This window comes from Callorhinchus milii, unplaced genomic scaffold (genome assembly GCF_018977255.1).
Source record: "Callorhinchus milii isolate IMCB2004 unplaced genomic scaffold, IMCB_Cmil_1.0 Scaffold32, whole genome shotgun sequence".
Classification (NCBI taxonomy): Eukaryota; Metazoa; Chordata; class Chondrichthyes; order Chimaeriformes; family Callorhinchidae; genus Callorhinchus; species Callorhinchus milii.
Genome location: NW_024704773.1, coordinates 1,769,229 through 1,784,825, shown reverse-complemented (window position 1 = coordinate 1,784,825; position 15,597 = coordinate 1,769,229). Strand labels below are relative to the sequence as shown.

At 40.0% G+C, this 15,597-nt stretch overlaps 1 protein-coding gene across 1 annotated transcript in view; it reads left to right on the top strand.

Annotated features, from left to right (window-relative positions):
* auh (AU RNA binding protein/enoyl-CoA hydratase) overlaps positions 1–15,597 on the top strand; it is a 135,756-nt gene that overhangs the window by 118,061 nt on the left and 2,098 nt on the right. Inside the window, exons 7-9 of the mRNA XM_007900031.2 lie at positions 9,238–9,425; positions 12,671–12,721; positions 14,293–14,340. Of these exons, the coding sequence (XP_007898222.2) occupies positions 9,238–9,425; positions 12,671–12,721; positions 14,293–14,340 (287 nt within the window). The remainder of the gene's footprint in view (positions 1–9,237; positions 9,426–12,670; positions 12,722–14,292; positions 14,341–15,597) is intronic.

The following is a 15,597-nucleotide window of genomic DNA, read 5'->3' as shown; positions in this document are numbered from 1 at the left end:
GGTTCAAACCTTTTAAGTTGGAGAAGAATAACTTAATTCTTCATAGAACTTGGGGGTGGGTTGGGGGGATATGCTATCTTTTTCTCTTGAACTTAATGACTGGTTAAGGTATCTTCTTATTTCTGGTTTCTTCTTCCAGAGCTGAATTAGTGCTATGTTGAATTTTACTCCAGCTGTTTTGAATCCTAGCTGCTCGAGTGGCTTTTAACTTCATTTTTTGGGGCCTGTTAAAGTCTATTCTGTCATTAGATCATGTTGGATCTTTTAATCCCCTTTCCACACCTTTTCCCCCTATTCCTTTAAAATACCCATACTTTCCATGTATCTATCTATCTCCCTGATGGATTATGCAGTTTGAATAATCAATCCATTCTTATGAACCTGAACATGTATTTGAACATTCGAAAAGCCAGTTTCTTTGCTCTATTTCTTCTGCACCATATCTCACAGTTAACAGTTGCTCTGCTATCATTTTGCAACATACATCAATCCAAACAAAAAGTGAGTGAATTGTTAGTTTTTAACCTAGATACTCTATGCATATATTTTCTATGTATAAAATCTATTAGCGGATTGGCATATTATCTGTTTTTAACCCGCTTATTAGAAAAGTGCATTTAAAACTTTTGGCCTGCATGAAAAGCTTAGATTATTAAGTTTGCACTGCCAAGGAACTGATGGATAATAAATGATAAAATCTCTGATGATTAATGGCTACAGTCCCCAGTGGTAAGCATTCCTGTGTGAACTGCAATAGTTTACAATTATGAGAAAAAGCTGCCATTAAATTGACCCTGAGAAGAATTTGTCCTAAAATATATAATAGTTCAGATGTAGTAATATGGTGCCTTGTGGAGTGGGAAACTGGGACTCAACCCAGCTCCTCAGTCAGATATTTTTATACAGTATTGTAGACACCCTCAAATGCTATGTTGCTGATCTTGACCATTTTCCCAATTTCAACACTGAAAAGAACAGAAGAAATATGCATTGTGGTTCTGAAAGAGTTGGATTTTCATCCAGAGGCACTGTTCAGGTGTTGCCTGCCACCAGATACAGTACAGTGCATCTCTGGTGGATCTGCAAAGGTGTCCTCAGTTGTTTGTCGGCTTCTTTAATCAGAGTCCAGGTTGCATGTTCCAATCAGTATGAAGCAGAAAGAATGCAAGGCAAAAAGAATACATATACTCTTAACACAGTTGTAGAAAATCACCATAATTCAACTAGATTGTAAATTATACTTTAACTGACCAGCAAAGAAAATTTCCTTTATTTTGTGTGTTCAGATCATCTAAGTCTTGTAAGATATACAAGTGCTACCAGGTTACAGCGGTGCAGAATGAAACTCCTGCTCGGTACAGAGTGGCCTGGAGTTAACTGATAAAGTGTTAATAACTGTGACAGAAAATGGTCCACGATTAAAACTATAGTGTAAAGTCGCCACACTGTTCAGGCCTGAACACTCTTCCTGGGATATAACCCCTCCCGTTTGTCCCGTGTGCCATCTTGATCTCCTGTAGTCTAAGCTGACACTGCAATGCAGTGCTGGGGGTGTATTTCATTGTAGGAGGTGCATTCCTCTGGATGAGACGTTAAACTGAGGCCCTGTTTACCTGTCCAGGTGGGTGTTAAAGACCCCATTGACACTATTCAAAAAGAGAAGAGAGTTTCTCCCGGTGTTCTGGCCATCAATCCCCAGAATAAAATAAAATTGGTCACTAACTCCATGGCTGTTTGGGGGACATTGCTGTGCGCAACTGTGCTGCCATGTTTGACCACAGCCACACCATTTCACAGTAATTGTTTTGGAGCACTTTGAGACATTCTTCCGATGTGATAAGGCCATATACCAAAAAAATGCAAGGATTATTATTCTGTGGATGGTATATGCTAATATATTGTGCAAGATAATGAATGTAATCGCCTGTATCTAAAGCACCTTACTTTGTGCAATGCATTTTGTTTCTGAACCTAAAATTGAAAAATATTATATGCTTTAAAATCATTTATGAAAGTGTCAGGAATCCTAAATAGAATACTTTTTTTGTTGCTAAATTTGAAATTTCTGTGTAATTTCAGAAGTTCTTTAGTCCTCACCTTTTGTTTGTTATTTATTTTCCTCATTTTAGACCAAGTCAGTCCAGCTTAACATTTTGTATATACTACTCTTCTGAAATGATGCATTATAAAATACAATGTGTGGATCATGTCCTGAAATAACATTCGTTCTATATTATTTACTCTATTTAGTTCTTGGAAGCTAAGCATTTTAATTCTCAGGTCTAAAACAAAAGGTTATTTTTAAACGTTGCGGAACCATGTCTTGGTGTGTTTGGGTCTGTTAATGATCAAAGTTGAAACTATATTGAACCAGCAACATTATGTGAGGTGTTTATTAACATAGTTCATCAGATCTCATAAGCAAAGTTTCATTGAACTCTGACAACAATGGAGCTGTATACAAATGGCAGAGCTGTTTACAGTAAAAGAAGATGGAAGCCGAGTTGCCAAATAAAAGTGTGCAGTGTTTAGAACCAGAGCTACTTTCTACTGTTAAAAGTTGTCATCGTTGTGCCCCCACCCCCACTTTTTCAAGGCAGTTCAAAACCTAACTCTTTGACTGTGCTTTCGGTCATCTTTTCCCCTCCCCATCCCACCTCCCTTGTCTCCAACCCCCAGTTCAGTGTCCAGCTGGCAGCGTTGAGCGCTTTAAGACGTCCTTTCAAAGTGAAAAGGGTGCTGTGTAAATCTTGTTACGTTTCTAGAACGGAAACACAAAATATTGCTTATGCAGCCCTTACTCAAATAGGGATTCTGGCTCACGGCAGCTCAAAGGTTGGATCACCCTGCTCTGTAAAATTACAATTTTGATATGAAGCACCCAGTAGCGTTAGCTCCTAAAATAAGTGGTGCCATTTAATTTCATGAATTTACGTCCAATTTTTAATAACCATCTCATTAATGAAAAGTATTAAAGTTCCTGGACTATTGTTCGCTCTCTGGCAAAATATCTAGTCACGATTCTTTCATGCGGTAAGCAATTGCAAATCTGTGGTTTGGTAGGTTCCTGTAAGTCGACTTCCAGATTTACCAGAAAGTAATATTGCAGAAATTGGGGAATGCGTGGTATGTGATGTAATAATTATAGAAGAGAATTTCTCCCAGGGTCCTGGCCGACATTCCTCCAGATAAAATTGATCATTCACTTCATCGCTGTTTGTACAATTTTGGTGGTTTGTTATTCAACACAGGATCACTGCATGTTTTTTAAACACAACTTTTTTTCTATACGCCAGTGCGGCTTTTTAACTTCATGAGAGAGGAATTCCACCTGGGACTAGATTTAGACTAGTTTCTTAGCATTTCAAAGTGTGTAAATTGTGGACAATTCTTAAATTCAGTTTTAAACTTAAAGCTGGTTTCCTGTAGGCTCTCATAGCCCTAGAATGTTAAGGCCAGTTAAAGCAGCCTCTGCTACCCAGGCTGAGATATACTAACTCAGTTATTCTAACTCTTTGCTCTCCGGTTTTGTTTTTACACTCTGGATGCTTTCAGTATGTGGAGTGCTGTAGGGTATTGGTTAGAGCACTCGGCTTGCAAGGAGAGGACCTGGGTTCGACTCCTGGGCAGGGCGAAATCTTAGGCAAGTTTCCTTACTCCACATACCTGTTTACCTAGCAGTAAATAGGAACACAGTTGTTAGTCGATTGGTGGATCACTTTCTGGGGTTAATAATCCCTTGAAAAAAAATTATGATTATTCGATCCACGACTGTTCGACATTGCTGTCGCGTTTCGCCCACAAAAATATAGTCAATTTACTTTACAACAGCAACAACAAGATTACATTTGTATAGCGCCTTTCACTTCAAGAGGACATCCCAAGGGGCTTACAATATATTCTGTGAAGCACTTTGAGACGTCTCAACAATGTGCTAAGGCGCTATATCAAATGCAAGGATTATTATTATAGTATTTGCAAATTAGGTGTTTTGTGAACATTGCAACATCTTCTGATATTCACAACCAGAAATTGCAAATAAAGGATCAAATCCGATGTTGCAAAGAAATACGTTTTTTGTTATGTTGTTTCTTATACTTACATAATTTTTGTAATATGTTTAATGAGCTTTTTTTTGATGGTTCAGTGGATAAAGTTACAGTACTGTATACTGCACAACTAATTCTTACAAACCAGTAAAATCTCTGCTTCATTCCCTGGTTTGAATTTTCTGATCTCATCTGGGCTGAAGTGTAGAACCTAAATTTGGCCTTTATGTTCCTTGACTAGGGAGCGAAGAAATTGATGAGGGTACCTGCTCTTGGTTGTTCTCCAGGGAACCTAGCAAGAAGCTGCATGTAAAACTGTTGGGTGAGGTCAGGTCTGCGTTCAACTGTGATAGCCCAAAGGCCTGCCAAACTTCAATAAGCTTGCAAATAAAGAGTGACCACTTGAGCATGCTGGTGCCCTTGGAACAGGACCATCAGCGAGTGTTATAGCCTTGAGCAAAAAAAGGACGAAAATCAGAATTTAATTTCCAAGCAAATCAAAATGTGATCATGAGCTGAACTCTGTTGGTTCTTTGGAGTTTCAGAATTTACTGGAATGAGAGTGGTGCTATTTTTCTTCACAAGTTATGTAATAACATTGCCTCATGACTCATTGTGACATTCTCATCAGCTGAGTAAATTTGTACATAAACATTTCTTGGTACAGTTATCTCACAATTGCAATTAAAAGTCACGGTAAATTCAGGACACCTTGAACATTGACATTTGAACCAACGTTCCTATCAAAAGAATGCAATTTAAAGATGAAACTTGGTCAACCGATGCTAGTTTAAACTTAAATTTAAATTGTTACCATGACAATGATTCTCATTTCTGTTTACAGAAGTGTTTTAAAATGATTGTACAGATTTGACTTTTCTTGGTGCCAGTTAGGCGACTCGAGTCTGACCTATAATTAAATCAGCTGACTATTTGCTAATATTCTAACGGCTAAATCCTGTTCATGAAAATGAAAGGAGAACTCTGTTTTGTTGAACAGAGCTCAGTAAGTTGGTGACAGGGTTGCAAATTACAGTTTCAAAATCAATAAGCTATGAACGTTATACTTTATTGCACATGTTGCAATTAATTTGTGGGTTGGGATCACTCAGAGGGTAGATTGACCAGCTCACCAGTTGGAAATGGTCCGAATCTTTCAATATGAGTGAAGGATGAAAGAGAATGCTTGTTACTGCAGAGGTCATTAGTGTCCATATCTTATTATACTGATACATTACTGTTATGCAAGCAGATGCATTTAGTTTATGACGAATAGCTCATGCAACCTCAGGTCAATCCAGTCTGGTACGTTTGTTGTTCAGTGTCACCCACTGCTGGTCTATTGTGCAACTGGGAATTGGAGGTGAGCTGTCAATCATAGAATATTACAGCAAGCAGGAGGCCATTTTTGGCCCATCTTACCTGTGCTGGCTCTTTGGAAGAGTTACTCAATCAGTCCCACTCCCTCGCTCTTTCCCCATATCCTTGCAAATGTTTCCTTTGTACCTATCCAACTCCCTTTTGATAGTTGTTATTAAATCTGTTTCCACCACCCTTTCAGGCAGTGCATTCCAGAGTATAACAATTCTCTGTGTAAAAAAAACTTCTGCTCACGCGCCTCTGGTTCTTTTACCAATTATCTCGTTTCCTGGTTGCGGACCCACCTGCCAGAGGAAACAGTTTCTCCCTATCTACTCAATCAAAAAAAAACTTTCAGAATTTTAAACACCTCTATTAAATCTCCCCTTAGCCTTCTCTGCTCTAAGGAGAACAATCCCAGCTTCTCTAGTCTCTGCACATAACTAAAGTGCCTCATCCCTGGTACCATTCTGGTAAATCTCCTCTGCACCCTACTCCAGGGTCTTGATATCCTTCCTAAAGTGTAGTGCCCAGAATTGGACGCAATACTCCAGCTGAGGCCTGACCAGTGACTTTTAAAGGTGGAGCAGAACTTCCTTGCTTTTGTACTCTATGCCTCTATTTATAAAGCCAAGGATCCCATATGCTTTTAGTAACAGTCTTAAGGGATGCAGTTTGTGATATAATGAGATGCAGTGCATGGTATGAATGTCGTGAAGAGTTGCAGTGCTCAGTACTGTATACAGTCAAATCTGTTCAAGCCACCACCTCCATTCAGGAGCTACTCCCTATTAACAATCACCTTGGAATAGCCAACGTTGGTGTGTGAGAGGATTCACACACCAATGAACCCTTACCCAGCCTCACCCTAATATAAAGGTTAAGAGGCCTCTAAGCAAGGTTTGCTGCAGACAGGTTTCACTGTATTTTAGTGTGGAATTCACTGCCTTGGATCTGAATCAAAGCAGGCATGAAATCAACCTAAGTTACCTTTGATCGGGTGCAAGGAACATGCTGAAGCAGCCCCAGGCAGGGGTTGCAAACCCTATGCTCTTTCGGAATCCCGGGATTTTTATGCCCCAAATCTCAAGATCCTGAATCTGATCTTGTCCAGAAAGCCTGTGATCAATCTCCGGACCAGTAGGGTATCTCAGAGAGAACGCCCCTGCACAGGGATGTTTAAAATCCATCTGTCTGCTCCCGCCAGCTTGAACTCGCGTTCAACGTGTGGCCCAGAAGAGCGGCAAGACCCATTCTCCCCTTTCACCTGCGACCCCCCAGTCCCTGGTGAGCTGGGCTGCTGTCTTTGTTGTTCACTATCACCTATATAGTTGGTAACATCAATCTGTTTTTCAACTTGAGACAGTAGGTGAGCCAATGTGGTAACAGTATGAACAGGTGCAGCAGATGGTATTTCACTGGGTTGACTGCTTCCCAGAAGCTGCCAATTTCAGGTCCAGACTAACCTGTGTGTGTGAGTCAGTTTAACCAGAATGCTAATGAACTGTGTTATGGGTGAGGAGATATGGTTTGTTTATTTTTAATATTTAGAGCCTCCAACTATTTTCTTCCAATTGGCACCCGCCTCTCTGCAGGTCTCCAGTTTCCTCTTGCTGGTGTGTGATTCTATGGCAGCTAGTTCTCTTTTAGAGGGCATCAACGACAAGCCTGGTTGCTGAATGGAGGTGGTTGCTTTAACAGCTTTGACTGTATACAGTGCTGACTACCAGTACTATGTACTACCATGTGCAGGCTATTGAAGGGGGGCAAGAAGCAAGAATCTGATTGGTTTTATCCTCCCTAACCCTGGAAGGGATTGATAGAAAATATAATACAAATTACATGTGTATAACGCCTTTCACGTCAGGAGGACGTCGCAAGGCGCTAAACAGTCAGGGATTTGTACCCGAGCTGAGGATTGGGATCAGGGAGGGTGGAGAGCAGGCTAAAGGCTCAATCGAAGAGGAGGGTTTTGAATGTGGAATGGAGTTCCATAGCAGAAAGGTTGAAGGCCCACCAATGGTGGGGCGAGCGAGGCAGGGGACATGAAGCAGGCCAGAGCCCGCTGATCGGAGGGAGTGGACAGGTTGGTAGGGGCTTAGAAGAATGCAGAGGTAGGGGATAGCAAGGCCATGAGGGCTTTGAAGGTGAGAACCAGGATCTTGAACTGTATCCTCTGTGTGATGGGAAGCCAGTGGAGTCGGGCGAGGATGGGGGTGATAGGGTCGTGGAGCCTAGTGCAGGTGAGGACCCGGGCTGCAGAGTTCTGGATGATCTGCAGTCTATGAAGGGAGGAGTTGGGGAGGCCGACAAGCGGGGAGTTTGCATACTTTGAGATCAGTGATGTTCTTTCCATAACTCTAACTATAATTCCTGATTGTTTGTTGACCAGAGGCAACACTGACCATACTGTAAGTGGCTGGAGCGGGCCAGCTCTCCTACTTTGTCACGGAAACTAATACAATAGGGACAACTTGCAAAAATAATAAACAGAAATAATACAGGAGTTTTAATGTGTATGTTAGGGCAGCACTTTGTCCTACAAGTACCAGCATGTATAATTGCCCTTATTTTATAAAGTACTAGTACTACAAATGAAGCACCTATTCCAACAAAGTTCTGTCATTGATATGCAACCGTTCTCTTGGCATAGCAAATTATTATAATTACTACAAATAGAAAGAGATTTTTGGTGTTCTACCTGCTACAAAGGTCCTGTGTTGCACTGAAGCTGCTACATCCCACTCAAACTTTTTTTTCACAACTGCTTTGTTTTGTACTGCTTTGCTTTTTTAACTTGCCCTGAAATAAGGATAATTTAATATGTATGGTTTCAAAGGAATTGATACATGACTCATCCAAAGCATTGTCTTTTTATTATGGAAATCTCATATTTTATTTAGTGAGTCCCAGTGTGCCAACATGTCATAATGTGACATTAGTTGACACCTGCCATTTCTCATGACTTATTTGCAAGTGTTTTGACCTCTTATAACACCAACACACACAAATTTGTCAATATAACTGCATCAGTCAGTTATTCTTCATTCAAACTGCAGTGCCAGCATCGAATCAACATTTTCATGTTGATTTAATGTTGTTTTATATGAAATCAATGATGAAAGTGCAATGTAAATTAGGTTTAAAATGCATCAAATCGATTCTCAGCCATGTGTAGGATATATTTTTAGAAATCAAATCAATGTATTGGCAGCTCTATCAATTGGTTTTGTACTGCAGCTGATTTCGGATGTTGACCAGTTGACCATGTTGGAACGCCCATAAGATTTTTGATTTTATTAGAGAGGATAAATAGTGAAAGATTATTCCCATTGCTTGGCAAATTGGTAACACAGGGGCATGAACTCAGGACTATCACTTGATAAGTTAATAGAGATGACAGAAAATTATCTATGCAACATGGAATGCTTTCCACAAGTAGCTGCTGAAGGTAAAATCATATTTAAAAAGGAATTGGATCAGTATTTGGAGAGATGCAAAGTAAATAAAGTTTGGGGAAAAGAGCAGGGAAGTGTGTGCAGTGGACAGGGAAGGTATTGCGTCTGGCATGAAGGGCGCTATATAAATGCAAGTTGTTGTTGGGATGGAGTGAAGCAGGAAAAGTGTGGAGTGGAACAGGGAGGGTAAGGAGCGGAGCAGGGAGGGTATGGAATGGTTCAATTAGAATTGGTTATCCCATGCTCGGATGGGGGGATTGGACGACAATACCCTTTTGTGGATTAAATGATGGTGAAAATTAAAAGTTATGCATTGATAGTTATTGAAAAATAGGAAAGTGTTTCACGATATATGCTGTTCTCCAATATAGGTGGCACACAGCGTCTCCCCCGAGTTGTGGGAATATCTCTAGCAAAGGAACTTATCTTCTCTGGAAGAGTACTTGACGGCACTGAAGCAAAAGCAATTGGTCTGGTTAGTCACGTTGTGGAGCAGAATGAAGCCGGGGACGCAGCCTATCAGAGGGCCTTAGCCCTAGCAAAAGAATTTATACTACAGGTACAGTCTCTATTCTAATGTTTTGCCTTGATAAGTTTATAAGATAGTACGTGGAGTCCTGTAGCTTAGTGATTAGAGTGCTCACCTCGCAAGCGAGAGACCGGGTTCAATTCCCAGCAGGGAGATATGTTGGGCAAGTTTCCTTATTCCACACGCCTCTGTCTACTTAGCAATAAGTAGGAACCCGGTTGTTAGTCGATTGGTGGATCACTTTTCCAGTGGTAATGATTCCTTCAAAAAAANTAATGATAATAAATTGGTCACTCAATCCATGACTGTTTGTGGGTCACTGCTGTGCGCAATTGGCTGCCACGTTTGCCCCACAAAATATACAGTCAATTCGCTTTACACTACATTCTGTGAAGCGCTTTGAGACATCTATAAGATGTCATAAGACGCTATATGTTGTCAGAAGCTCGCTGTGTAATTCTCTCTCTCTGACGTTCTCGATGGAATGCAAGGTGACTAAATGGCCTCTCTCACTGCCAGTGTTACTCGACAAGTCGATATTATTCTTTCTGACATTGACAAGTAGACACTGATATTCTGTCTGTATTGCATTCATGGGTGAAGTAAATCGCTTCAATGTACAGTATTTAACAGAAAACTTGTTGTGTATGCGAGTGAGGGGGTAGTGGGGGCTTGTATGGAGTATAAACACCGAAGTGGACTAGTATCACTCTCTAACTCCACTTGGAGTCCTGTAGCTCAGTGGTTAGAGCACTCGCCTTGCAAGCGAGACACCTGGGTTCAATTCCAGGCAGGGCGAAACGTTGGGCAACTTTCCTTACTCCACACCCCTCATAATAATCCCGCCAAAAAACAAAAACAACAATAAATTGGTCATTTTCAATCATTTTCAATTGGCTGCCACGTTTCACCCACAAATATATACAGTCAATTCAATTTACAGCATATTCTGTGAAGCGGTTTCACAGAAGCACTTTGAAAAGACGTGAAAAGCGCTATATTAAATGCAAGGATTATTATTATTAAATCAAATGCAAGGATTATTATTATAATTATTACAAAAGCTGTCAGGAATCCATATCCCTGAAAGAACCACATTCTTACATTTCCACTGAAACAATGTACAATCATTTCACATCTGATGTTTTGGGGGTAAGTACAAAGTTAAATAAAAGGAGAGTAACACCTATTTTTTTCAGAATTTGCTTTTGTTGCATTTGGCTTTTACGTGTTGTATCAGCTTTTAGCAAACACAGACCTGGTTCATGTCTCCATCCCACTTCGCCCCACAATTGGTGGACGAGCTTTCAGACATTCTAAAAGCATTCCCCCTCTATGGAACTCCATCTCAGAGTGTCTTCTCCTTGCCTTGTACTCTCCACTTTTCAGACACCTTTCTAACACTATCTCCTCAGCTCCATCTCAATGTGAAGCAATTTAAACTGCCCTCCCAATTTGAAAGATGCTAGATAAATGTAAGCTGTTTGATGTGTAACCTGTTGCACTGCAGACTATTTGTGTGTATGAGTGAGGAAGATGAGAAGAGCCTTGTAGTTTTGTGTGATTTTGTTTGACAAAGGTAGATTATCAGATGGAATTTGTCACCGTTGATTGTTTTCAGGTTTCATGCATTAGCCTACCAAAGCTTTGCATTTTTATAAGATTTGTGTTACCAATAATGTTTTTTTCATGTGTAATAATATGGGATACTTCTAAGGAATAACTTTGTGGCAATGCCAAGGATAGAATCCATATTTCTGCTGGAACAATTCCTATTACTAATATTATAAGTAATTTTGTACAGTGTAGTATGAAGGAATTTACACTGGGGAGTTTTATGTGAATGCTTTTATGCTTGTCACATTAGAGTACAGAGCAAGACTATGTAGCAGTTAATAGTTAAATGGGTTCACTGACCCTTGCTCCAAAGGGCTGCAGTGTGTACCATCAGGCTAATGCCTGTGTGTCATGGAAGAAATGAGAGAAGACTATTGCAGCTCTGAAAACATTACTTGCTCTTTCCCATGTTAAACACCAAATTAAAATACTACTCTGCTGTTGGTGGGTCACTATTTTTTGCATACCACCATTCATTATGCTACTAAATGCTCTTAGGTCTTTCATTATATTAACAGAATCCTGTCAAAAACTTACATTAACTGTGAAATAATAGCACTGTGATAAGCACACTGAAATTACAGTAAAGTTTATGTATTGACTCTTAATGCATTTCAGAGTTGAAGGCGCATATTTTTGAAACATGAAATTAGACAACAATCCACTTAATACAAGTAAAGTAGTAAGCATTCTGCTATGTGCAAATTCAACACTTATTACATTTCATAAATAATCATTCTTTCTCATTGCACATACTTTCAGATACATGCATTTATTGGGTACTGCACTGTAGAAAATATTATTTAAAAAGCATTACTCTCTTGAACGGTGAGGGCTCATTTTAACAAAGATTAACAGACATATCATTTGAAGGCAATCTTTTTATTACTGGGCTTCCTGCTGTTTCTGACTTTCAGTGCAGTTTATATAATAACAATAATTATAATATAATAATATAATAGTTTACATTCATTTGTGCAATAATAATCGATCATTGTACTCAAATTATGAGACAATATGTTGACCTTTGTGTTGTGGAAAAAATGCTATCTCATGATGGCTGCTCACAACAATTTAAATGTTCAGTTTTGAATTAAATTCTTTTGTGTGCACATATGTAAAAAACAAAATGTACACATCGTTTTGCTGAATTCCAACAATCCGCCAGTATTATTCACTTCTGTCATGCCTGTGGAGTGACTTTAGCATCTTCCCCTTTGGTAAGATTACTAACTCCAGGTTGAATCTGGAGTTAACCCTCTCTTTAAAATCACAAAGAGAGGTTTGGATCAAGTTTTTGATCATCTTTCCAGAATACCCATTACAGTATCAAGCTGTTTCTTAAGGTCTAGGCTTTAATTACGCTCTTTGTCTGTCCTGAATCCTTCACAAACCTTAATGTATCAGACAGTGTCGTTCTGGGTTTACTTTCCAGTCAGTATACTCAGTTATGGAGTTTTTCATGGATTCCACTTAATGGCTTTAAACAATGTCTTAACAAATCTAAAACTAAAATATTACTATTATTAAAAAAAAGTCCTTACAAAATGATTTTTATGGCAGTTTTTGTGGGGATAAAACTTCGCAAGCAGCTCAGTCTCAGATTTTTGGTATGTGACAACCTGTGCCAATGATTTACCTTTCTTCTCACTCTTAAGGGGCCTATTGCAGTGAGACTGGCAAAGCAAGCCATCGACCGAGGGACAGAGGTAAATCTTGCTCTGCTTTTTTTATACCTGTGCAAATCTTGCAAATGTATTTTATTATGATTCAGACACAATTATCATTTATTTATTTAAAATGACTCATCCTTCATTCCAACATACAGAATGTCTTACTTTCAACAACTGTATTCTGACATAATAATGGGGTCTCTAGCCTGTAGTTTAAATTGAGAAATTCCTATAATATTGAATGGGAATTAGCCAGACTCTGTGACCCCATCACTCCAACCCTCGCCCGACTCCACTGGCTCCCCCATCCCGCAGAGAATCAAGTTCAAGATCCTCGTCCTCACTTTCAAGGCCATCCATGGCCTTGCCCCCTCCTACCTCTCTGACCTGCTGATTCCCTACCAACTTGCCCACTCCCTCTGCTCAGCGGGCTCTGGTCTGCTCCGTGACTCACATCTCTCTGCCCCCACACTCTGGTACTCCATCCCAAGGTCCCTTCCCCTCGCTCCCTCCCTTGCCTCCTTCAAGGCCGGTCTCAAGACCTTCCTCTTTGATCGTTTGTTTAGTCTCCCTTCCCCACCTTCCTCCTCTGCCTTCCCTCACCCCTATCCCACCCCTCCCCCATGCTTGGGCCCCGACACCTGACCGTTCAGCTCTTTGAGACGTCCTCCCAACGTGAAAGGCGCTCTATAAATATGATTTTGTTGTTGTTGTTGTGTAACTATTTGTGAGAGAGACGGAAACCCTCAACACTGTTCTCATCGCTAATATTCGTGAAAATGAGTCTCATAATTAACTTTGAGCTTACAGTGTTTGATTGCTGGTTAGCAGGAACATGGCTTTGATTGCAAAATGCACAGAATAAGGCTACAATCCTACTCATCAGCAGTTGAATGCGCTGCATGGCTTCATGGATGTCAACTCTGGGAACAGGATCTCCAGCTTATCTGCACAATTTCTAGTCAACTCGTTTGGAATTTCTAATTATAAACTGCATGTAAGACCGCGATGGTTTTCTTATTTTTAAGTTGGGGGTTTTCTTTCGGAATGATTAAAGCTTTTAATTATAGACTGCATTTGTAATGCGGTAGAGCTTCTGTTTGGCACATATTGTGTTTAGCAGCTGAGTAATTACTTTTCTGAACAGTGTTACTTATAGTTGATAGCTTGCCAGATCTTTGCTGATTATTGCTAATGAACTTACATACTGTGATCAGAGATTCGATTGCAAAACTGGTAGGTATCAGTTAAAGATCTGCATGAGGAGATGGGCATGAAATAGTGGGGTATACTGTAGTTTGTAGCATAGCCTTCTATGTAATCACTTTCTTTTCAGATTCCAGCATCCACCACTTCTTTCTGAAGCAAGGGCTATTTTATTTTGTGCATTTTAGGCCTCAGAGTGTTCCCTTTTTTTTAAATTCAGTAATTATTTTCCGGTGTTGATCTGCTGAGGAGGGGCAAAATCTCCATAGCCCCCAAAAATTAGTGGTCCGGTGATTCCCAGCTTTCAGGCCATGTGCATGGAACCTATCCAATTTCTCCGACTAAAATGGGAAGTGAGGTAATAAAATGTGATTATTGAGTAATATTTGTTTTCTTTGTAGGTTGACTTGGCGACTGGCTTAGCGATAGAGGAGGCCTGTTACGCTCAGGTAATAAGTTTGTAGAGTGTAAATGTGTGTATAGTTTAGGATGTTCCAGTACTTCTGGATTCTGTTTGTGTTTGTCCAACAGGCTAAAGAATTTTTCCTGTTTTCACCTAAAACAAACTAAGAATAAGGAAACAATTCAAATTGTGTAACATTATTTGGCTAATATAACCAGTGTGAGTATTTTTAATTGAAAACATGACACAACTACAGAAACCACAGGAGATCAAAACACTACTGATTTTGGCAGATTCACACCAGCTTGAATTTGGAGACAAATTTTCTGGAAATTCAGGAACCCCCGTAGAAATTGTGGCATTGAGGAAGAGATCCTAAATAACATTACAGATCATTATTTAATAATTATATTTTATTTATTTTTCTCTTGTGTTAATCTTGCCAAGCCATATGCCTTGCTGTTTTTTCTTGGCTCAACTCAGGCAACAGAAATGTGCATGTGGATCCTCATGAAAACAACTATCTCATGAGAGCCTCCTATTGAGAAGACAGTTGGGTAGCAACCAAGGTTATCCTCATCACATTCCTCGTATTGGCTGTTTTTAGATTGCCTTTTTAACATTCTGATTGGGCTCACTAGCTTGTTTAGCTTGTGTTCTTTCTTGGAAAGTGATCAGCAACAGAAAATCACATTCAGGGTAATCACTTCATAGTCCTGTTGCTTTTGGAGACTATTTAAGGAATAGCAGGAACCACAGCTTTGTGATGTACAGAGGATCAAGTAATGACATTTGGTGCACAATTTGCAATATACCACAAAAATAATTAAATGGGAGGTTCGAGACAATTATTTCCAAGAAAATGGTTGGAATATAGATTCTCTGCCACACACAGTAGTTGAGGCAGGATCTATAAATTCTTTAAGGAATCAGACAGATGCTTGATAAGAGGAATATTAAAACATCAGTTGTATTGATGAGTTTCTGTGCTGCACCGTTATATATTTAATTTGCAAATCTATTCAAAACGCTTTCAATCATAGCCATCCAATGTTATTTCATGTACAAACCACATCACAACAACAACAGAATTACATTTATAGAGCACCTTTCACATCGGGAGCACGTTCCCAAAGCGCTGAACAGTTAGGTGTCGGGGCCCGAGCATAGGGGAGTCGTGGGGTAGGGGTTAGGGAAGGCAGAGAGGTGGGAGGGCTACTTTCACGTCGGGAGCACGTTCCCAAAGCGCTGAACAGTTAGGTGTCGGGGCCCGAGCATAGGGGAGTGGTGGGGTAGGGGTTAG